This window comes from Nematolebias whitei, chromosome 19 (genome assembly GCF_014905685.2).
Source record: "Nematolebias whitei isolate Nwh7 chromosome 19, NemWhi1, whole genome shotgun sequence".
Classification (NCBI taxonomy): domain Eukaryota; kingdom Metazoa; phylum Chordata; class Actinopteri; order Cyprinodontiformes; family Rivulidae; genus Nematolebias; species Nematolebias whitei.
The window spans coordinates 16319663-16344617 of record NC_056516.1 but is presented as its reverse complement, the minus strand read 5'-3'; the positions used below and the strand labels follow the sequence as shown (position 1 = coordinate 16344617).

The 24955-nt window shown below is 43.0% G+C and overlaps 1 protein-coding gene across 1 annotated transcript; it reads left to right on the top strand.

Moving 5' to 3' along the window:
- zgc:91944 (uncharacterized protein LOC436941 homolog) lies at positions 1 to 24955 on the top strand. The gene is made up of 10 exons (XM_037693449.1): positions 1 to 82; positions 2911 to 3325; positions 3580 to 3665; positions 6534 to 6644; positions 9485 to 9724; positions 10697 to 10853; positions 17657 to 17739; positions 20707 to 20802; positions 20894 to 21012; positions 24809 to 24955. Exons 1-10 carry the CDS (start codon positions 1 to 3, stop codon positions 24953 to 24955), a joined length of 1536 nt encoding a protein of 511 aa, XP_037549377.1.

The window sequence follows — 24955 nt, the reverse complement described above, 5'->3', positions numbered from 1 at the left end:
ATGCGACAGTGGTGTGTCCCCGCTGCGACCCCGCGGGCTGAGCCCCTCCCGGGGCGCCTGTCCGTGTCCCCCCCTTCATCAGGTGAGCAAACAAAACGGGTCGGTGGCCAACCTTATTTTAAGACACAACCAGAATACTCTTTTGGTTCGGAATGCTTTACATTTACAGAGAGAGAACAGTTGTAGCATGTAATAAATAGGCTGACTTGTTACACTCTCAAAACGTCTAATTTAACACCGAGACCCCCTGAACATCTAACAGGACAGCTAACAAAACTGGACTTGCTGTGTTTTAACACTTTGATGTATTTAGGTAAATTCGGCATGCCACTTTTATCTCAAATCAACTTTCTGAAAACAGCAGGTGTCTGCCTTTTGCAGCTAACTTCTAATTTTAGTGGAGGTCCTCAAAGTAAACAAACATGTGAAGAATGGGTTCTGCAGCTATTCTCAAGGTAGTGATGCATTTACTTAAAAAAAATAAACTATTGTGATTTCCCATCCTGAAGCAGTAAAAGTTACAACACTCACATTTCTTGAAGGAATGCATATCACCCGCTGCTTTTCATTGCACAGATTTAAAACTAAACTAGTGAGACGGAATAGAGTTAGAGCCATTTTGGACACACCTTGTAAATTATGTTCTGCAGGATAGCATACCGTTTAGCAAGATATGGTCAGATGTGACGTCTCTCAGAGAATGTGTTCAGGATGACTCTCAGCTACTGACTCCAGAAGTTAATTACCGGTAGCTCCATTCATCGACTTATTCTGGAGTCATGTTGTGGGGCAGCAGCTTGAGCTGGGAGGCCACACGTCTCTTTCTACATCCACCTCTTCCAGCTCTTCTGAAAGGGCTTCAAGGTGTTCCCAGGCCAGCCGAGAGTCGGTTCAGCGTGTCCCGAGTCTTTCCCGGGGTCTCCTTCTAATTGGACATGCTCCTCCACACCTCCAGCAGCGGCTCTGTTGAGTCTCACCTGGATAAGTGAACACCCTATCCTGTCTCTAAGGGAGAGTTCAGCTACCGTGCTGGCAAAACTCATTTCAGCGTGTCCACAATCTTGTTTTTTCAGTGAAAGCTTGACCATAAACGAGGGTAGGATTGTAATTCAACAGGTAAACAATTAAGTTGTTGTTGATTGATTGATTGATTGATTTTTATTGTCAATTCTGCATATGTACAGGACATACATAGAAATTGAAATTGCGTTACACTCCTCAAATTGCAGCAAACAACAACATTAGCAAAAATAAACTAACACAACTAGTTATATAAAAAAAAAAAAATATATAAAAAAAATATAAAAGTGAACAGCAGCAGGACCTCTGATGCAACGTGCTCAATAGTGACTAACAGGAGACAAAGGGACGCTGACTGAAGACAATAACATGATGAGAGGTAGATAATGGATGTGCAAGGCCAGAGTAAACAATAGTGCAATATAAAGTATAAACCTGAGAAACTTAGTAAAGTGAAGGTGTGCATACCGGTTCTATATAGAGTCACAGTTATGTACTGATGAGGTGATTAAGTGGAAATGACAATACCAGAATTACCAGAATAAAGAATAAACAGGACGAGTTGATCATAACAGTAGTGCAAAATATAATGCAATAAACAGTAGAGTGAGCTTGTAGGCTGTTAAAGTGACTGATTCATGAACTATTCATAAAACTAAATAAATGTCCCAGAGCAGTTTTGAAGGGGGGGGGGTGAGGGGGGGGGTCAGGAAGCTGAGTTAGTGTGTGCAGGGTGGCAGAAGTGGGAGAGGGGGCTGAGGGGGGGCAGGCAGAGAGTTCAGCATCCTCACGGCCTGATGGACGGAGCTGTTCCACAGTCTGCTGGTCCTAGAACTGAGGCTACGCAGTCTCCGCCCTAATGGCAGCAGGTTGAAGAAGCAGTGTAGCGGGTGGTCAAGATCTCCCACCCAGCAGAGGGCTTTACTTCTGAGGCGAGAGCTGTGGAGGTCCTGAAGGCAGGGGAGAGAGGTGCCAATGATCTTCTCAGCTGTCCTCACGATCCGCTGGAGGGATTTGCGGCAGGATGCTGTGCAGGCCCCGTACCACACAGTGGAGCAGCTCATCAGGATGCTCTCGATGGCCCCCCTGTAGAAGGTTGTCATGATGGGGGTGGGGGCTCTCGCTCTTCTCAGCTTGCGGAGGAAGTAGAGCCGTTGGTGAGCCTTTTTGGCCACTGCTGCTGTGTTGATGGTCCAGGAGAGGTCCTCAGAGATGTGCACACCCAGGAACTTGGTGCGGCTTGTTGTGGCTGTATATCCATGAATACTTACCGAGAGCTCCATTAAAATGTGTTCAGTGATTTTGTGAGATATTTAAGCACACTGACGTGAGCAAATACACCTGTCACCTTTGATGGCGGGCGATAATAATACATAGTTTATGCTGAACGGATCGTCTGTTAAGTTATGCACGCGGAGGTGATCTTACTTTAATTCCACTCTGGATAAATTGACCAAGGTTAGCCTTAAGAGTCTGTGCCAAGTGTTTGAAAGGTTGCCAGAACTTCCAATGACCCACAAGTTCTCCGGGGGGGATTGCAGTCTGTCTCTCCTGAGTGCAGTTCTATAAACAGGCTTGTGTACTCAGAGTTATTGGGTATTAATTAAATATTTTTGTCTGATTTGCTTTCAAAGGATGTAAGATCTGGAACGAACGCGGCGTATTAAAATTCATATGGTTGCATCTTATTTGTTTAATCTATTAATAATTCTTTGATGGGATAAATTTAGCTGCATCGTTCTAGGTTGGCACTTTATCAAGTCTTGTGTTGCAAATTATCTAGTGGTGGAAACAAAACAAGGCAGAAGTGCAGATGTTGTGTTCCACGCAGTTTACTGGTCTCAGGTGTGTCTTGACAAAGTGTGCACCCCGTCCACGTTGTGTCTGCAGAGGCTAGAGCGGAGTGCTGCGAGGTGGAGCCGCGCTACACCATCGAGCAGATCGACCTCCTGCAGCGCCTGCGTCTCTCCGGCATGACCAAACCACAGATCATTCATGCCCTGGAGTCCCTGGAGAGGCTGGACCCAGACCACCGCCCGTCGCACTGTGACCCCAACCTCGCCCCCGCCACGACCGCTCCGGCCCCGTCTTCGTCCTCGTCGTCTTCCTTCTCCTCGCTCTCCCTGGCCTCTGCCACCACGCAGACCTCCGGCTTGGACGGCGCCGCACTGTCTCCCAGCAACAGCTACGAGGCCTCGCCCCCACCCCTCTGCCCGCCCACGGTGGCGGTTCAGCGGTCGTTCAGCTACGACGTGATGGGGGACGAGGACTGGGACCTGGAGGAAAAAGTGGAGGAGTATATGAGGTGGGGAAAATGGTCCTAAGAGCTTGTTGGGCTGGAAAATCAGAGCAACAGAAAAGTAGAAAGGATGAGAGACTTTTCTAACTTCATATTTTGACAGCTAATGTCCCCAAAGGTGCAGTCTTATCCTCCAGAATTGTACTGGAGTTAATTCAGGTCAGGTGTTTAGGGAAAGCTAGAAAATTCATTGAATAAGGTTAGTGCGAGCCTAGGCTGCTCTTTTAACCACAGCGTAATGGTTCTTGTTTCTTTCACAGGAGAGACAGCAACCTGGTGAAGGAGGAGATCAAAACTTTCCTCAACAACCGCAGGATCTCTCAGGCCATCGTGGGCCAAGTCACAGGTACCCTGCTTTCTCTGTGCTGTTTACCAAGTGCCTTTAAAGTAACGCACCTACACAGAATACTTCAGATGAATGGCATTAAGTGAGGGGAGCAATTCTTTTATTCAGCTGCCCAAAATCATTACTTTGTACAGCCACACTGTTGCTGCAGTTCCAGCTGCAGGGTTCACAGAGGAGAGGCCGCAACACCAACAATGGTGGAGGTCAGCACTTCTAGTCGAGCTTGAGCTTAATCCCGTCTCCACACGTAATCTCTAAAACTCAGTCAGAGCGAGCAACTGATTCTTGAAGACCCTTCTCCGTCGATCACTCCGTGACGCTGTCCAGCAAGCTCCTGGAATAGTCCTGCTTGTGCGGATCTACCGTATTTTCCGCCGTACCCGTTGCTTCACCCTGTAAGTGGCATCAGTCCAAACATGTCTAATAAAGTGGAAAAATCCATAAATATGTCGCTTCGCTGTGTACACTACTATGTAGACTAGACGTTGTTAAGGGTTTATACCTAACGTTTTTATTTCAGCAGCATGGTGGAACTGAATGATTTAATGCTTTTGTTAAATAAGACTTTGCTTTTCTAAATGGATTTTCTTTATTTCACGTTTTTTCTGTTTGGAGTTGATTTGGTTGACTTCTCTGCAGGTTAGGGATGAGTTGAGAATTATTATTATACTTTTAAAAAGATGGGAAGGTAAAAATGTGTTTTCTCAGTGAGTTTTAGCGTCAGTGATCATTTAAAATGTCAGAGATGTCTGTTTTTACAGAGGCTCATAGTCGACTACCACAGATATTAGATGCTACAGTGATGCAGGAAATGTTTTATTACAGCCAGACGAAAGGTGTGTTTGTTTGACTGTTTTAGCAAAATATCTCGAGAACCACTGGACAAATGTTAATGCAACTTTTATAAAGTAATCATGAGATGTACATCTACAACTAATTAACTTTTTGGATCAGTTTAAATTCAAGCTTGCCACTACCGCCTTCTGACCTTTTAAAAAACAAGTTTTATACATATATAAGCCGCGAGTGTTCACTTTGTAACGTGAGAGGCAGCACACAGCTACTGAGAGATGTAACGCTTTTGTTGTAGATCAAGAATCAACCACCAGATGGCGTCTAATAGACTTTATTTTACTGTTCAACACAAACGGACTACGACAGAGCTTTAGGGCCACGCTAAGAAAAAAAACACTTAAGACATAAAATTGTGAGAACAAAGTCGTACAAGATTTTTTTTCTTACAGCTCTCTTATTTATTTTTTCCCACAAGTCGGATCCACGACGTGACCTGTCAATCAGTCCAGTAGGCGTGTCTTCAAATGACCAATCCAAAGCTAAATACATTTAAAGCAGGTTTACCACATTTTAACTGTGGTAAAATGAAGAATGTTGAGCATCTTGTTAAATTATACTTTGGTATAGGTTTTTCAAATAATGAGATAGTTGATCTGTTAGCATATCTGCATCAGATTATTATCAGTATCAGGACTTTGAACCTGCTTACAGTAAGGTGGTACGCTCTGATGGGCTGCAGCAGCTCTCTGCAGGTAAGGAGCATTTAGCTTCGGATTGGTCATTTGCTGACACGCCCACTAGATTGATTGACAGGTCGCGTTGTGGATCTGACTCAAGGAAAAATATAAATAAATAAACGAGAGCTATAAGAAGTCTCGTACAACTTTATTCTCATAACATTAAGACTTTATTTGACTTTATTCTCATAATTTTATGGCATTTAAAAAATTTTTTGCATGGACCTCAAGCTTCATCGTAAACGGACAAAGTGAACCCCACAGGTCTTCATGAAACCACCTCCCTCACTCATCGTTACTCTACTGAACGGTGTAACACAAACTAACACATAATGAACATAAACCAGGCTAACAAGAACAGACTAATCACTAAAAGAACAGTGCTAAACAGTAAACTGAAATGATTAACAATGAGCATAAATTTTACCCATAATTCCTCCCTGAGGCCATGTGACCAGCAGTCAACCACAACGAACCAATGAGGTAGTCTCATTGAATCACAAGGACCCACCCCCCAAGAGAGATGTGTATTTATGAGATTACGTGTATAAATAAAGTTTTTTTTTTTTTTTTAATTGACCCATGAAATTACGGAACAGGTCACAGCTGAACCAATGAAATGGGGGGAGGGAAAATCCCTCTTCTCCACTCTCTGTGTGTCAAACAGTAAAATAAAGTCCTGAGGACCCGCCCTCCAAGAGAGACGTGTACTGGGCAGCTATGTGAGCGGGTGTGACGACGATAAATGTTTTGGCAGCAGGACGCTCGTTAGCCCGTCCAGTAAAACCTAACAAAAATAAAAATCCATAAATTAACTGCAGCATTGTATAAGCTGTGGGATTCAAAGCCTGTGAAAAAGTAGCAGCTTATAGACTGGCAATTACAGTATTTGTATGATAATTGAATGTAGCTTTTTTTTTTTTTAAATAATGTAGCTGTTTTTGTTTCTTTGTTTTTTTTATAATTTCTTCTATTTACTTTTCACTTTATCTGCTTTTATGTGATTGTCTGTTGTCTGTACCCCATCTGTGTTCTTTATTTAAAACAGGTCTCTCTTGTAAATGAGACTCAATGAGACTAACCTGTATAAATAAAAGTTGAATGAAAATTACTGTAATGCATTAGTGTACGCTTTACAAGTTGCAGTAAATTCACTTTTTTAAATTCAGTCGCTTCCTTTAAAACATTCAGCATTAAATCTCATGCCCTTGGTTAAAGTACGGATGGCTTCATTAGCTTAACAGGACGTGTTCCCGAGCTGAAGCCGCAAACATGCTGCCAGGTGGTTGTAAAATAAATCAGTTCCATGTTTAACGACATGTCCGCTCTCCAACAGGCATCAGCCAGAGCTACATCTCCCAGTGGTTGCTGCAGCAAGGTCTGGAGATGAGCGACTCCAAGCGCAGAGCCTTCTATCGCTGGTATTTGCTGGAGAGGAATAATCCAGGTGAGATGCAGGACAGCAGCGCACGTTTGGGCAGGAACACGGATCAGTGCCAGGTGCAGCAGATAACGATGCATGTCTGTGCACCAAGGTCAAATGTCAGACTAATGATCGATTAGACGTTGCAAGCCTCATTTAAATGGGATATTTGTTTAGTTGTGAATATGGCGCACTGCTTGCTGACCTTTCCCGTTCATCTTTCCTGTTTACCCCCTCGTCCCATCCTCCTGCATGGCAACACGCATCTCTAATTCGCCCCCCTAACACCCATCCTGGTCCTCAAGGGCTGCGAGGTTAAGGAAGGACACAAGACAGATCTATAATTTCAGAAAGAAGACACACGATGAAGGTAGTCCCGTCACAGGAGATTCTAATCGATGAGGCTTCTGGTTAGGAAATGAAACTGTAGTGGGTGAAGGTGGTTCGTCTGTGCGGGCTAGAGTAACGGCTTCTGACCTCCTCATGTCCTACAATCCAGCTGCTTGGGAAAATGTTCCTACAGTAAATAGCCTGTTTGTGTTTGTGGTGTGTTGTTTTTGTCTTGCATGCATGCAGTCATGAGAAAAAGAAAGCCCACCCTCTGTTAGCTCCAGGGTTTTACAGATCCAGACCTTCTGTCTACAAGGAATTATTTATTATAACAAAAATTAAACCAAAATGGAACTGTGTGAAAAACTGAGTCCACCTTTGCTGCTTTCTTAGCTTTTTTTTTTTTTTTTTTTTTTTTTTTGTCTTTTGGCTGCTCCCTTTTCACGAGTCGCCACAGAGAGCTAAGTTGCACGAAGAGTTATTTTTACGCCGGATGTTCTTCCTGACTCAACCACAGACACCGAGCTACCACAGCCCTCTGTGTGGAGCAGAGAGCTGCTGTCTAGGACACCCGGAGGAGCAGATGGTGGGGGTTAAGGACCTTGATGAAGGGCCCAAAGTGAGGCAAATGATGGTGGAGGCAGGTGCGGGTGCTTCATCTGTCTCACCCACATTTTGTTGTTGTCGGTACAGGAAGTTGAACCAGCGATCTTCCAATCACAGGCCCACCTTCTCTAACCTCTGCGCCACCACTCGCTGCCGCTTTCTTAGGAGTAAAGTTTGAAAATAGGTAGATATATCTGGATTAACTCATCATCGTCTGTTTGAGCACCTCTGGAGCAGACAGATGTGTGTGAACACGATGCCAAAGTGGAAAGGCATCAGCAATTACCTTGGAGAAGCAACATTTCCTGCCAGTTATTTTGGGAATGGTAACATTCATGTCCAAACAATGTGGAGTTCATCATTCTACAGTGAAAAAAAACATAATTCACACGTGGAAAACATTTAAGAGAGCTGCCAAACATTTTAGGAGTGGACGTCCCAGAACCCCTGAGATCGCACAAGAGAGAAATTACTAATAAACCCAACAGCTCCACCTCAAGCTCTACACTTGAGCAGGTTAAAGGTCCAGGTCATGATGAGGCATTTAGAAAAAGATCAAACATGTCTGGTTTGTCTTGAAGAGCTGCAGCAGAAACCTCTTCTGTCTAAAACCAACATGGCTGCTCGACTGAGTTTGTAAACTTTCATCTGAACGAAGCACAAGACTGCTGGAACAAAACAAGACAAAGTACAGATGTTTACCCATAATGCACAGCAGCATGCATGCAGAAAACCCAACAGCTCCTAGCAGCTGTCAGCACGGTGGTGGACGGATGATGGTTTGGGCTCCTTGCAGTCACTGAGTCCATCATGAACTCCTCTGTGGACCAATAAATTCTACAGACAGATGTGAGAACACCTGTCCAACAGCTGGAACTTGGACCAAACTGGGTCAAGATACAACAGAACAATGATTCAAACACAGCAGCTAAACTACAGAACAGCTGAAATTAAAGAAGAGGAATCCAGGAGCTGCGACGGTCCAGTTAAAGTCCAGAACCTCCACCTGAGTGACCTGCTGTGCTGGACCTTCAGAGAGCAGAACGTCTGCAAACCTCAATGAGCTGAAGCTGCGCTGGAAAGAAGAGTGGGACAAAGATCCTCCACAGCCATGTGAGACTACAGGAAACCACAGCAGAGTTGTTGCTGCTGCAGGAGGTTCTACAAGCTGCTGGTTCTGGGGTCGGACTTAGTTTTTCACACAGAACTTTTCCTTTTTCTTCAATAATTAATGACATGGTGGAACCTCGTAGTTTTTCTTACCACAAGAAGAGATTTGAATAATTTCAGAACCTGATGATAAAGAACTTTTTTTTAATGTGCCGATTTGTAAAACCCAACAATTGAAAGAGGGTCGAGGTTTTTTTCCCCATGAGTGTAAATTCTGTATGATTTTTTTATTGTACTTTAATTCTTTGATTATTTTTATTTATTTATTTACTTTTTAAGAAAAGCAACGCCCTTTAAAGTGAGCATCTGTTTTCACTCCATGTTCTTGAGTTGGTTTTGTTTTCCTGAGCTCAGCTTTGCTTTAGCCCCTCCATAGTCCCCCCCCACCCCACGATGCTGGGGGTCCTCTGGTGCTGGTTTTCATCCCCTCACAGCTAACACACTCTTTAATGGTGATACTAACAAGAACCAGGTTTTCTGCCGTTTAAACTGGCCACAGCTTTGCTACTCACAACCTCCTGCTGACCCGCTCATCATGAACGAGGTTCGCCTGAAAAATAAACTTCTACTTTGCAAATCAAGTACATTTCATTACAAAACAGACATTTGTTGGCGATTAACAACTTTCTGGAGATGTGACAGGTCTGCAGGAGTGTTTCAGTTTTACACAGAGGCACAAATTAATCAGCAGCTCTTCAGTTTGTTTCGGCCACGACTGGTCCTGGCCTTCCTGATTATTGGTTTTGTCCCAACTGAAGGGCTGAGGTGGAGTGAAAGCCAGCACAGTGTGAGTCTGCTGCCCAAGGCCAGGGGAGGGGACAGAGACAGGACGGTATCAGGGGCAGGTGGCTGCCTCCCCAGGTTCCTCCCCAACCCCAACACCACCCTCAACCCCGGCCACAACTCGTCATGGAGCAGGCAGAGAGAGCTGCTGATGCACTTGCTGCCGTGGTACACAGCCGCCGCTGCCGCCGCAGCTGCTGCCCAGGTCCAGCCAGGTAACAGTGACCTCCCTGCGCCCCCCCCCCTCCCCCCCAATCTTCAGCTACGAGCTGCACCAGCTGGCCTCGGTGTCTCTGCTCTGTGTTCATGTCAGCACCCTCTAATGGCTGCTCCACACTAAAGAGTTCTCTGTCAAGCCTTTGTTTCAGCTGCACGTCTGTTCAAGCATCATTTAATTTTTAATTGCTCATATTTGGGAACAAATCAGACTTTTAGCACACACACTCACTTCTGTTGTCTACAGAACCTAAAGAACCACAAACTCACATTTGCTTCAGTTTGACTTTCCAAATCTATATAGAATTATTGTATGTGCATCTCAGTAGAAAAAAGGTTAAATCAGGTCATCTGGACAGTTTCTTTTGACCTGATTTAACCTTTTTTCTATTTATCTACGTAGATGATGGAGCTTACAAACCTGTTTGTTTTTTTTTCGTCTCAGTAGGTTTACTTCTTTCATTTGCTGCTGTTTTTGTCATAAAACTCCCATTTTGGGCTCACAAACACACTATTTTAAACAAAATGTTACGACACAAGCAGATGAAAATGGGGCTCAGGTGCTAATTAAAAAGCATCAGGACAGTCTGATCCCAAAGAAACAGTTTCTGAGGCCAAATGATGATGATGATGGTGTTTTAGAAAAAAGAAGCTGCACGCTGTAGGAACGTACCATGTGTCATTAAAATCTGTGGGGATTTATTTTTCTCCTTTTCTTTGTTGTAGTATTGGTGTAGTATTTTATGAGACGTTGAGAAAATTAGATTCAAGGAACATACAGTTAAATCTTTGCTTAGAGTTGTACTTTTTTCAGTGGCAATTCTATATACGTTTAACTCAAGTACAAACAAGATATTAAATACTGTACAACCTTTACCCTCTGTCTTCAGATCCATTTCTGACTAACCAGTTACCCCCTAGCTGGTCTTAGTTTGCATAAATGAAATTGTGCCACATTCTCCTTCCTGCAGGGGCTACCTTGTCAATGCGCTCTTTGGTGAAGGAGGAGCCGGACTGGAGAACGGGGATCATAACTGGAGAACGAGCGGGGATTGTGGGTGGCCCTCTGAGGCTGCGTCGAGGAAGCAGGTTCACCTGGAGGAAGGAGTGTCAATCAATTATGGAGAGGTCAGCATGTTTTTTTTTCTTCTTCTGAAATTAGGCTTCTTTATATAAAAATACCACATGTGTCATACATGCTGTATTCATTTGATGTTGGAACAGGAAGGGACAACGTTTGGATCAGCCAAAATGCTCACTGGGCCACATGGCTGTGGAATTTTTAGTTGTTTCTTGATGCAGACATGGAATTGATAGTGAGCACCTTATCCAGGGGTAGACATAAAGACATTTTCCAGGTTGTTCAGTGAACAACATTTTGACAGAATCTGGTTGTCTGCAACCTTTACAGTAAAGAAGACAAAAAAATGTAAAGAAATATGTAATGTAATAAGTATATAGCACTAAATTACAAAGTTTACTATAAACAAATGTTGTCAGTCAGCCATCTTGTGGACTGCTTGAGCTTCAGACTCTTATCAGTAGCTCTGAAATGATAATTCAGGCCCCAGTGTTTCTCACCACCACTGAGGAGCTGACATCCCAGTTCAACAATGTCTGCTTAAAGACTATGGATCATGTTGCACCTGTTAAAACCAAAAAAATCAAAAATCAAACAGAACCTTGGCTGAGTGACGTCACCAAGGCCGCTAGGCAGCAATGTAGGAGGGTGGAACGAAAGTGGAGGAAAGACAGGCTGCAGGTCTCTTTCCAGATACTTAAAGAGAGTTGGCGCCATTATCAGAAAACAGTAAAAGCTGCTAAATCCAAATACTTCTTTGATATAATTACCTCAAACTCTCACAACCCACGTGTCCTCTTCTCCACCCTAAACTCTGTTCTCCACCTCACTGAACCATCACCTCTGGAAGCCTCAACTGAGCTGTGCGACAACTTCTTACATTTCTTTTTGGAAAAAATTGCGACCACCAGGGCTCTCATTTCCCCTCCAACTCATGACCCATCCATCCCACCTCAAGCTGTAGCTCTATTTGACCATTTTGAATCCATCACTCTATCTTCTCTAGAGCAGGTCATGTGCAGCTTGAAACCTTCTGGCTCCCCCTTTGATGTGGTCCCCCCTCGACTACTAAAGGAGGTGTTTCCAACTCTAGGTCCGTCCATTCTTGATAAACAGTAGTTTATCCACTGGCGTGGTGCCAAAATCCTTTAAACATGCAGCCTCTCCTGAAAAAAAACAAACCTTGACCCCTCAGTCGTTTCCATCTTCCGGCCTGTCTCCAGACTCCCATTTGTTTCTGAACTACTGGAGAAAATAGTCGAGTCTCAGTTGAAGTGCTTCCTGGAGGATCACGCCATCTTAGAGCTTTTCCAATCTGGCTTTAAACCTCTCCACAGCACTGAAACTGCCCTGCTGAAGGTCTTTAACGACATCTTCAGATCCACAGATACTGGTGATTCTGTGCTGCTTGTCCTGTTGGACCTCACAGCCACCTTTGACACCATTGACCATGAGATCCTCATTACTAGGTTGGAGCAGTGTGCGGGCGTCACAGGATCAGCCCTCAATTGGTTCAGATATTACCTCGCTGACAGATCCTTTTGTGTCTCCATCAAGGATTTTAGTTCCGCAGAGGCAGAGCTTAAATGGGGGATTCCGCAGGGGTCCATACTGGGTCCCCTCCTATTCTCTTTATACCTGCTGCCGCTTGGTGCTATTTTCCGGAAACACAACATGCCCTTCCACTTCTATGCCGATGACTGTCAAACTTACTTCCCCCCTAAGACACAATGGTACATGCTCTATTCAACCGCTGCTCGACTGCCTGGCTGACATCAGGGACTGGATGGCTTTAAATTTCTTGAGTTTCAATGAAAAGAAGTCTGAAGTCATGTTGTTCCCTCCCAACGACACAATCACAAACCACTGTATCGTCCTTTCCACTCTAACCCTGTCAGAAAAACAAAGAGTCACTAATCTGGGCGTGATAATGGACCCTTCCCTGAAGCTTAACAATCATGTAAACATGATTGTTAAATCATGTTTCTTCCAACTGAGGCGGCTGTCTAAACTGAAGCCCATATTGTCCAAAAATAACCTGGAGACAGTAATACATGCATTCATTACATCTAGGCTTGATTACTGCAATTCGCTCCTGTTTGGTATCAGTCAAACCTCCATTGTACGACTACAACTGGTCCAGAATGCAGCAGCCCAATTTTTAACCAGTACAGGCAAAAGAGAGCACATTACACCAGTTTTGGCCTCACTGCACTGGTTACCGGTTCACTTTCGAATCCAGTTCAAAATATTCATGTATGTCTACAAATCACTGAACAGTGTCGCCCCCCTTCCCCCCCCCCATCTCTCTGATTTGCTACAACCGTATGTCCCACCACGCCCCCTGAGGTCAGCGGACCAGTTGCTCCTCACAGTTCCAGGAACTCGTCTTAAGCGCAGAGGTGACAGGGCCTTCTCTGTAGCAGGACCAAGACTTTGGAACGAGTTACCTCTGCTTGTCAGACTGGCCCCCTCCCTCTCGGTTTTCAAGTCCCGTTTAAAAACTCACTACTATTCAGTAGCTTTCAACACCAGATGATCTGTGTTTTGATCCTGTATGCTCCACACTGGTTTGTCGTCATATTTATTATCTGCATCGTTTTTTTTGTCTATATTCTGATTTACCTCATTTTGTATTTTGCTTTGTGTGTTACCTGTTGTTTTGTCTGTACAGCACTTTGGTTGGCCTTGTAGCTGTTTTAAGTGCTTTATAAATAAAGTGATATGGTATGGTTACATAAATATAAATTAAACAAAGAAACACCCTTCCCAGACAGACCCTTTCTTTATAGATCAGTTACAATAAACTTACCATGCTCTGTTCAGCAAAATAAGCTAAACAGTATTGCTCCCTGCTTTGTCTGTGCTGAACGTCAAAAGTGAAATTTAAGTGAACGGCCATGACTTGAAAGTAGTCTTTCATTCGCCCTCTGCTGGATACATTGTTCAATTACAGCTCATTCTCAACATTTTAGGGGTGAAAATTAGAAGAGCTTATATCGGCACATAATGGGACAATTATCACCGATATATATGATAGGTCCCCAAATGCATATATCGACCTAAATTATTGAGCGTACCATTATATCAGTCGGGCTGTAATAGAAACTTGTTGTTTGGGTTCAAGTCTAAGGACTGGGTTTATGTCAAAGGACTTCTTTGATGCTAAAAAAGTCCCTCTGGAATGAAATGTTGCTTACTTCTGTTTATTAACACTTTTAAATCAACTTCTAGTCCTCATCTCAATTCACCCAAGACTTTTATTTCCTCCTTTTTGTCCTTTAAACATGATGAGCCCCTGATTATTATTATTATTTTTTTTTTTTTTTTTGCATTATGTTTGTCCCAGATATTTTTCTTGGTAACCCAGAGAGAAACTGAGAAGAAGAGGAAGCAAAGAGCCCGCTGTGTGTAATTGATTTCTTTTCTACATGCAGCTGTAAGCATAGTGCAGTCTGGGCACTCAGTAATAAAAGCTTACCAGCAGGGGCTCTGGATTACGCAATTTTACTGCAGTGCTGATCCTTATGAGCTAGTTAAGACCCAAGGACGATACTGTAGAGGTGAAGTGTGTGTGCGTGTGTGTAAGAGAGCAACAGTGTAAGAGAGCTTTAGGGAATTGATCCCTTTGTGTTTTGTAATGTGAGATAATGATTTAGCCATGCAGGGACAGAAAAAAAACACTGAGCCATAAAAAGAAGAAATTTGAATTGCAAAGTGCAAAACACGAACTGTTTGAGCCGTACCTCAGAGAAATGATTTCTGCTTTGCCAAAACATCCTTATATTGATAAGAATAAAAGGAGATATGATTCCTTAAATCGTAATACACCTAATATTTTCCTAATATTTTATTGGTTTCTAATGAAGGCCCTACCTGACATTTGTTTAAAAGGATATTATTTTACAGTGGGTGTTCGTTAAAAAGGTTACAAGTAAATTAAACTTCTCCCATGTTCATACCTTTTTGAATTACCAATTTTTTTATTGCAATGGTTTGTTATCTGGGTGTCCAAAAACTATATTAAAGTCTTCAGTTGATCCAAAATGCTGATGCCAAACTCTTAATATAGAGGAGTGATGTCGCAGAGGTTATAGAAGGTGGGCCTGTGATCAGAAGGTTGCCGGTTCGACTCCCTGGACTGACAACATCAAACTGTGGGTGGTAAAGGTGAAACACTCACACCTGTCTCCACCCTCATTTGCTCCACTCTGGGCCCTTGATCAAGGCCCTTAACCCCCACCATCCCATCTGCTCCCAAACAGGTCTCTCTTGAAAATGAGTCCTCGTGACTCAATGAGATTACCTGTAAATAAAGGGTAAATAAAAATAAAATAATGGGAGTTAGTAGGAGAGATCATATCTCTCCAGTTTTAGCTTCTTTCCATTGGCTCCCTGTGTAATCCAGAATTGAATTCAAAATCTAAAATAGTTTTTTTTAAATACTATTTCTATCTTAACATGCGATTCTCGACCTGCCATTGTGTATCTGTTCCTCTCAAACCCAGCTGGTCAAAGCAGATGACCGCTTGTCCTTAGTCTGGTTCTGCTGGAGGTTTCTTCCTCATGAGGGAGTTTTTCCTTTCCACTGTCGCCTTTGTGCTTGCTCAAAATACCATACCATACCATACCAATTTATTTATATAGCACTTAAAACAGCAACAAGGCCAACCAAAGTGCTGTACAAAAGAACCAAACATGCACAGCAGACAGGAAAACATAAAATAGAAATACAGATACAGATAGCAGCAGAAGCTAACTAAAATGGCCAACAGAGTAGAGAACAGACCGGGCCAAAACAAATCACACCGTGTTAAAGGCAAGCGAATAAAAGTGGGTCTTCAAGCGAGACTTAAAGACTGAGAGTGTGGGAGCCTGCCGGACACTCAGTGGCAACTCATTCCACAGTCTTGGACCTGCAACAGAGAAAGCCCTGTCACCCCTGAGCTTACGACGGGTTTCTGGGACTGAGAGAAGCATCTGGTCTGCTGACCTCAGAGAGCGCGGTGGGACATATGGCTGCAGAAGATCAGTGAGATAGGATGGGGCGGAACTGTTCAGTGATTTAAAAACATACATGAGAATTTTGAAATGGATCCGAAGGTGAATGGGTAGCCAGTGCAGGGAGGCCAAAACTGGCGTGATGTGCTCTCTATAGCCTGTACCAGTTAAAAATCGGGCTGCAACATTTTGGACCAGTTGTAGACGAGAAAATGAGAAAATGAGTTCTGTGATGGAGTTAAACTCAAAGCAGTCTGCTCCTCAGATAAATAATGTTATTAATGTACTTTTTATATGTATGAATGTTTCTGTTCAGTGCCCTGAGATGACTTCTGTTGTGACTTGGTGCTAAATAAATAATCTGAATTGAATTGAAAAAAATCTGAATTAATTTTGAGGAAGTAAAATTTCCATCTGATGAAAAAAGAAGCAAACTGGTGACGTCTTAAAACGACTTCAAACACCAGATTTTCTGAGCAGCTCATGCGAACATCAATTCCCATAAACTGACAGCAATGTTGATTTATAAAAGGGTCTGTTTGAATTTCTTTGACATTTAGAAGATTGGAGTTGTTACTAAATGGTAAATTTATACTGAACTTTGGTTCTGCTCAAAGCAGCCACTGCTGGCTCATCAATACGGTCTCAGCAGATTCTCTTGTGTTGAGTGGTCTTCACTGCATCAGTCCTGTCAGGCTTAAACTCTTGCTTCTGTTCACTGAAATCGTTCAAACAACTGTCCGTCCATCTTCTTCATCTAATCTCTGTTTGGGTCGTGGAGACAACTGGTCCAAGAGGGAGACCCAAATAGCCCTTTGTCCAGTGAAACTCTAGCTCCTGGGTGATTCCAAAGCTTTCCCAGGTCAGAGAGGATGTAGAATCTCTTTTGTCCAAAAATATTTTCTCAGAACATGTGAAGGAGGTATTCTAATCGGATACCTGAACCACCTCAACTGACAGCTCTACTTACTGGTTAACAGAGCTCTTCATCTTATTTCTAAGGCTGAGCCCAGTCACCCTACAGAGAAAACCTATTTTAGCCACTTGTATCTACGATTTTGTATTTGGGGTCATAATCCATATGTCAAGACCACAGATGAGAGTTGAACTCTAGATGGACCAGTAAATTAAGAGCTTTGCCATTTGGTTCAGCTTCTTCTTCACTTTTACTGACCAGAACAACACCCTTCTTACTGCAACCCAGGCTCTAATTCATCGATCCATCTCCTGTTACCGTATATCCTACCATCACTTGTGAACAAAACACCTTGATACTTAAACTTCTTCACTTGTGATAAAGACACAACCCCAACCCGGAGTGAGCATTGCGCCTTTAACCGGTTAGGAACCACAACCTCAGACACAGAAGAGCTGAGTCTCAACCCAGTCAGGGCCTGAAGAACCACAGAAGAAATACTTCAACAGAACCACATCATCCACGAAAAGCAGAAAATTCCCTGAAAATAGACGCTCTCTTTATGACTGCACCTTGAAATCCTGTCCTTGAAGACCACAAAAAAGATCAAAGATGAGGGGTAGTCCTGGTTTACTTAAACCTTCACTGAAAGAAAACTCCCAACTTTGTGAGAATACGAACACAGCTCTCTAGCCATACAGGAACCAAATAGCCCTTAAGGAGCTATAAACTGTCTATAATCATTCCACAAATCCTCATTTCAAAATATCCCCTTCAAAACCCTCTTATGGTGTAATATGAAGGTTAAAAAGCAACGAAGTGTAAAATTGGGGTAGAACTGTTCTCAGCTCTTCTCAGAAGGGTGCCATATGGTTAAAAATGGAATCCTTGAAGCAGCTTGTTGCTTCCAATAATGTCATTTTTCCTTCATAGTTTCTTCATGGAGAATCAGTACCCAGATGAAGCAAAGCGGGAGGAGATTGCCAACGCCTGTAACTCTGTCATCCAGAAACCAGGTAGGACGAGGATTTTATTTTTTTTATCTATAATTTGTAATTCAACAACTGATAATTATCAACTCTGTGGTCATAAAATTGTGTCAGGAATGTTGAGGGTACCAGGTAAATGTCTTTCTGCGTTGGTTTCTTGCACGCACCCTCCTATCTTGACTTCATGTCTTCAAGCCTCCTTATGCTCATTTGTCCGAAAAATGAAAATGGAGCATTCTGACATGTTTTGGTATGTGGCTTTCTAGGGCGTAAGAAAGGTTCCTTTTGAAAATTGGGTTGGCACTTCAAAATCCAAGATGGCCACTGCCATTTATGTACAGTATGTAAACCAGCTGCCCTGATCATTTGAAGAAACTATGCCCTAAAGTTTTTATATTGCTTAAAAGTGTAGTTTTCTCAATTGAGGTTGCTGGTGGGGTGGCCAAAGATTAATCTATGGTGGCCAAGGCTACTAATGGCCACCACCTGACTCCGCCACTGCACATGGTGGTGAATAAAATTGCTCTCTTTGCTTTCCAGGATCTCTCACTCTGTGTTGCTTTTGACAAGCAAAACCATTTGTCACATAATATACCCCTTACTTATAAACTACCATAATTGCCAGTCTATAGAACGCACCTGCCGGTCTATAAGCTGCACACACTGAATTAAAAAATAAATGAATAAAAATTGTACATATATAAGCCGCACCTGTGTATTAGCCGTTTTCTGAAGTGTCAGTAACACAGCTGGTTAAAAAAAAAAAACAGTAACCTTCCAGGAAGTCATTGATCACAGTGTTCCCCCTAGATAACTTGCCATGGCGGGGCGCTCATCTCGACCGTGATTTTTGTTTGGGGGGTGACGGACGGAGACTCGTCCTAAGCTGCGCAGCGCGCTGTCTAAACCAACAGTTTTAGAGCAGGGTGTATGAGAGGAGAGAGATAGAGACATATCTCAGCCGCGCGCTGTCTGAACCGACAATCTTTTTTTTTTGGGGGGGGGGGGGGGTCGGCATGGGGAGAGACGACGCACATCTGAGCAGTGCGTTGTTTGTACCGACAGGTTTCGAGTGGAGGGCGTGCGTTCAGCGTGAGTGTTCAACATGAAGGAAGAGGCTGCCTTTAGCTTTTTAGCTAGCACACCTGCATTGCGAGCCACTAGTTTAGCGTTACGTCAGTGCCGACAGGTGGGTGGGGGTGGGGGGTGGTCTTCGGTAGACGGGGCGCTCGGGTCTTGACGGGACGGGGTGCCCCGCTTGTATAATAATAGGGGAAACACTGCATTAGTTCGGCTGTGATCTGTTGGGTAATTTCATTAGTCAGATTTTTTTTTACTTTATTTATACAGTAGTCTCATAAATACACGTTTTGGCAGGGGCGGGGTCCTTGTGACTCAATGAGACTACCTCATTGGTTCGTTGTGGTTGACTGCTGGTCACATGGCCTCAGAGAAGGATTATGGGTAAAATTTATGTTCATTGTTAATTATTTTGGTTAACTGTTTAGCACTGGTTTTTTTTGTGTGTGTGATTACTACCATATTTTTTGGCCTATAAGTCACAGTTTTTTGCATAATTTACATGCCCTGGGACTTATAGGCTGAAGCGACGTATTTATGGATTTTTCCCCATATATATAAACCAATTTTTGGCTGAGATATGACCGTTTTCGTTCATTCTGGCTGGAAAAAATAAAATAAAAAATTGTGCAGTACCACTTTCAGCTACTTGATGGCAGCAGAGTAGTAGTAGTAGTAGTAGTATGGCATGCCGTTGTATCATGTAATAGGTGAACATGGCTATAATGACAAATTCAAAAATGTTCAAGACAAAACAACTGGAATTTATTTATTAAACTTTATACTTTATTATTTTTGTCTTGAACTTTTTTGAATTTACCATGGCCTGGATGACTGAGAATCTTCACCGGCTATTAATGACACAGTTGGCTTGCCATAGGCCCCTCACCTTTGTTCTGCTCGCTGCTTGGAAACGGTCAAACCAGCTGCACCGCCCCAGCGAAATGCAGCTAATTTGACCATTAAAGTGCATTTATTAAGTAAAAGTTCAACTGAGACACACATTTGCTATAAATTCGAGCAAACAAATAATTGTTTTAGGTGCTTTTCTTGTTAAATTTTGACGAAACGAGCAGCGTTCCTCCTTTTTTTCTCTCTCTCTGCGTGCTCCCGGAGCACCGAGGCAACAAATACTTTTGAAATGCAGCTGATTTGACTGTCAAAGTGCATTTATTAAGCAAAATTTAGACTGAGACACACCTTTACTATAATTTTGAGCAAACAAATAATTGTTTTTAAGTGTTAATCTTCTTAAATTCTTGTTAAAGTCCTCCCGTGCACGCTCCCGCGGCTGCCATTTGGCAGCCCATCGATTTTTGGCAGAACACCGGCCCACATTTCTGGGTTCGGCCCACATTTCAGGGTTCGGCCCACATTTCCAGGTTGTCAGCGGTGACGCAAAATAGATGTGACGTATACGGCAAAGCGACATATTTATGTATTTTTTCACTTTTTTTAGACGTATTTGGACTGATGTGACATATAGGGCGGAGCGACAAGTACGGCGGAAATTACGTTTGTCTGTTCTTGTTAGTCTAGTTTGTGTTCATTATGTGTTACTTTGTTAGGAGTGACCATGAGTGAGAGAGGTAGTTGTCATAAAGACCTGTTGGGTTCACTCTGTCTGTGTGCGTCACAAGGACCCACCCACTATAGAGGTGCATTGGGCAGCTATGTGAGCGCCCGGGTGTGACTAAACTAAATTACTTTGGCGGCAAGAAGGTAGTTATCCTGTCTGTCCCAAAAAAACAACAACCATAAATTAGTGGCAGCATTGTATAAGCTGTGGGGTTCAAAGCGTGTGAAAAAAGTAGTGGCTTATTACACCAGAAAGTACAGTAAGCTTATGAAACAAAACAGAAAATCAGCACTGCAGTTTTTTCAATAGAGGATTTTTTTTGTTTCCCTCTCCAGGCTGTAAACTCTCAGAGTTTGAGCGTGTGACGGCACTGAAGGTGTACAACTGGTTTGCGAACCGTCGGAAGGAGATGAAGAGACGAGCAAATATAGGTAAGAGTCGATAACCTAACAGGCAGAGGAGAGCGAGTTCCACACCTCAGATGTTTCACCAGCCTCTCTGCTACCGTCTGAACACAAGCAGAAGCTGCCATCTTGGAAAGCCATGGAATTGAAGTGCCGAGTCCAAGTTGCCATTCCAACGGCGAGGAAGGAGAGATGCAAGAGTTTGCAGAACAAGTGAATCATCAATTTTCTGAGCAGGTGAGACAACATTGATGGAGATGAGGGCCTGAAAACCGTACAGCACATCCCGAAAGTATTCACATCGCTTCACTTTTTCCACATTTTATGTTGCAACTTTATTTCAAAACAGATTTTTTTTCTAAATTCTACACAAAACACCATGACAACATGAAAAACTTTTTTTTTTTTAATGTTTGCAAATTTATTAAAATTACAACAACTAAGAAATCACATGTACATATATATATTCTCATCCCTCACAGTGGACCAGAACACCTGTGGACAGGTGCAGAAGTCTGAGTTACTAAAATCACTTAATTGCAGTGATTGTTTCGGAGGTTGTGCAATAAAATTTTAGGTTTAGGGTCCCATCCTTTTTTTTTTAGGTCATTGTCTTTTTTTTTTATAATTCTGTTGTTTTTTTGTTGGTTGAGTTTCAGTAAATTTTATTATTACTTTAGTCTTTTTATTACTGTAGGGCTTTCATTCTGTAATAAAAGGGTACAAACAAATTTATTTGTATCTGTATGTGGTCCGCTGCTGTCAATCCTTAAAAAACATTCTTTAAAACTTAAAAAGGCTTTTTTTATTTGCAAACTGCCCAAAGATAGGTGTGCTGACTTGAGGCTGTAAGCGCTGCCAAAGGTGCACTAACAAAGTACTGAGCAAAGGTTGTGACTTACGTACATGTGATTTATTGTTTTTTATCCATCCATCCATTATCTTCTGTTTATTCTCAAGTTCTCAAGTCTCGGGGCAGACATCTCTTTCCACAGCCACCTCTTCCAGCTCTTCTGGGAGATCTCAAGGCGTTCCCAGACCAATAGGGAGACTTGGGGTGTTTTCACACCTGATAGTCCAGTAGACTCTGTTCGACTGGGGACCAAAATTCAGAACATTTTTTTACATTTGAGCTGGTGCGATTCTCATTCACTGAACTGAGTCAATCGAGCCAACCTGTTCCTCCACTCGCCTGTGGTGGCGCTGCACCAAGAACTAGTGAAGAAAACGACACAAAAAACTCTGAAGACACTTCTTCATCTTCTTCTTCTTCTGGAAATAAAAACAAAAATGGAGTGGTGTCAAATTTTAGCGGTTTTAGGATTTCTGTTTTTCATTTTTCAACAATGGACTCAGCATGAGCAGAAGATGAGGCAGAAGACCATGGAGAATGTTTTCTTTCACACAAGATGGCTGACGGCTTTGTATAAGATAAGAGAAATGCACATTTGTTTGCCACTTCCTGCTTTTGGAGCGGTCTCTGATCCGCATGCATTCACACTGCATTCGAATCACGTTAGAGTTCACTTCAACCGGACCGAGACCTAGGTTTTTAGGCGGACCAGAGATCAGAATTTGATTGCACATTCACACCTCCCAACTGAACCGGACTTTCTAGGCAAACGGACAATAGTTTGATTAAAGCGGACTAAACAGGGCTGGTGTGAATGCACCCATAGTCTCTTCAGCGTTTCCTGGGTCTTCCCCCGAGTCTCGGATATGCCCGAAGCACCTCCCTAGGGAGGCGCCCAGGAAGCATCCATTGTAGATGCTGAACCACCTCAACTGGCTCCTCTCGGTGTGGAGGAGCAGCGGTTTGCTGAGTAGTTGGGTTTTTTTAAATTTTGCAAACATTTCTAAAATAACTTTTTTTTCATGTTATTATGGGATGTTGTGTCCAAAACTTTGAGGGAGAAAAACATTTTATTCCATTTTGGAGTAAGGCTGTATTATAACAAAATGTGGAAAAAGTGAAGCACTGTGAATATTTTCTAAATGCACTGTATGTCAATCATACATAGCCACAAGATCCACCCACCCATCATCTTTACCCGCTTCTTCCATTTTTGGTCACGGGGGTCGCCGGTGCCTATGTCCAGCAATCACTGTGCGAGGGGCGGGGTACACCCTGGACGGGTCGCAAGTCCATCACAGGGCCACATAGAGACAAACGAGACAAACAACCATTCACTCACTCAGACCTAGGGACAATTTAGAGTTACCAATCAGTCTAACATGCATGTTTTTTTTGGTCTCTGGGAGGAAACCGGAGAAAACCCACGCATGCACGGAGAGAACGTGCAAACTCCACCCAGAAAGGTCTAAGGTTGAATGAATGAAAAGCTTCGCTGTGCTCTTCTTCTTTTTCCTCGCAGTTTCATGTTCAGCAACCTTTGTCCAATATATCCACTGATGTACTTCTTTAATAATCGTGTCCATTTGTTTCACTCCCAGTGAAAATCCTGTCATCTTTATCTCTGCCACCTCCAACCGTACAGTACATCATGTATTTTATCTCAATTCAACAGACTTCCATTCCTCTTGTGCCCAGAGTAAACCTCCACCTCTCCAGGCTCTCTTCCACCTGCTCCCTACTCTCACTACAGATCACGGTCATCTGTAAACATCATATTCATGCCTCACCTCATCTGTCACCCTGTTCATTACTAGTTCAAACAATAAGGGGTTTTGAGTTGATACCCGATGTAATCCTGCCCCCACCATCTATCGGTCCTACTGCACACCTTACCACTGTCTCTGTCCTTGTGCACATGCGGCACTACCCTCTCCACCACCCCTGACCTAGTCATACCGTACCATTTCTCTTGACACTACTTCAGTGGTCCTCAATCCTGGTCCTGGAGGGCCACTTTCCTGCATATTTTAGTTGTTTTTCTACTTTTCAGCAGGTCTTCAAGTTCTGCAGACACCTGTTAACCACTCGTTCACTTGCATCAGGTGTGTTTAAGCAGAGAAACATCGATAACATGCAGGATTGTGGCTCTCGAGTACCAGGATGGAGGACTTAGATCAAGGGCAGTGCAGCTGAGACAGGTAGTGAGACAACAACACACTCCAGAAGCTTCAACAACTGCTGTAACGATTTCAGCAAACTGACCAAAGTAGAACTGCGAGTGTGAGGGACTTCCAGTTAGGCCTGTCACGATAACAAATTTTGCTGGGCGATTGTCTCAGAAATTATTGCGATAAACGATAATATTGTTTGAAATTTGACAATAATTAGTAATTATTGTCAAATTTAAGAAGAAATCTTGGTTGATTTTTGTGTGTAGTACCTTTTTTGACCACAGGATGGTTGTATAAGACAGTTTGAACCAAAGGATGGATAGTGAGGGAGCGAGCAGCGTGCCTCTTTAAGAAAAATGGGAGGGAGGCCCCTTCACGTGACATAGGCTGTCTCTTGTTTCTGTTTTTTTGGTTCTCAAAATGGCGGACACTCAGTGTAGTTTGAGCTCTTTAGCATAGCAGTTTTCACGCAACGCTTTTAATAAAAGATCAGTAAACAAGTTCTCAGCTTCTTTTTGCAGAGAAAAACAACTTTTTACACAAAGGCACGAGTTTCAACCCTGAATTTTGGAGCTTCGACAAGACGGAGGTTTTTTCCCAAGGTCGGCTGGTTAGCTTAGCTCATAGCTTAGCTTCTCAGCTACTTTAACAATCCAAAAACGTGATTTTGGGCAGTTAAATTGGATTTTCAAGAGTAAAGAGAAAGGGAGGGGTCAATGAAGAACACCAGAGTTGAGCCTTTTGTCATCCAGTGTCTTCAGTAGAAAGAGAGACACAAACGATAAAGCCGATAAATGAAAATGAGATTGATAGTTTTCATTTATCATGCGATTAAATGATTTATTGTTTATCATGACATGCCTACTTCCAGTACGACTAAAGGGAAACTTGGGTTTTCACAGCCCATGTATAGATATGAAGGACCCCCTTTATTCCCACAGAATGTGCCTAATAAGAAGTCCAAAATCCAAATACTCTTCCTCTAAATATACTTGCTCTTTCACAGGAGGACACATCTTCCCAGAGGGTTCTGGACCATCAAGATCCCGCCTCATTGGCCACTGTGGAGGTGTTGGTCCCGCCCAGTCCCAGCTCTCAGGTTGTGGAACAAAAAGATGGCAATTCAAAAAGGGAGCCTGTGGATGAGGAGTGA

Bases quoted from the DNA above. Each gene is read 5' to 3' on its own strand.
- zgc:91944 (XM_037693449.1), top strand. From the start codon at position 1: ATGCGACAGTGGTGTGTCCCCGCTGCGACCCCGCGGGCTGAGCCCCTC. The intron at 3,326-3,579 runs GTGGGGAAAATG...TTTCTTTCACAG, and splicing joins AAAGTGGAGGAGTATATGAG to GAGAGACAGCAACCTGGTGA. The intron at 21,013-24,808 runs GTGAGACAACAT...GCTCTTTCACAG, and splicing joins ATCATCAATTTTCTGAGCAG to GAGGACACATCTTCCCAGAG.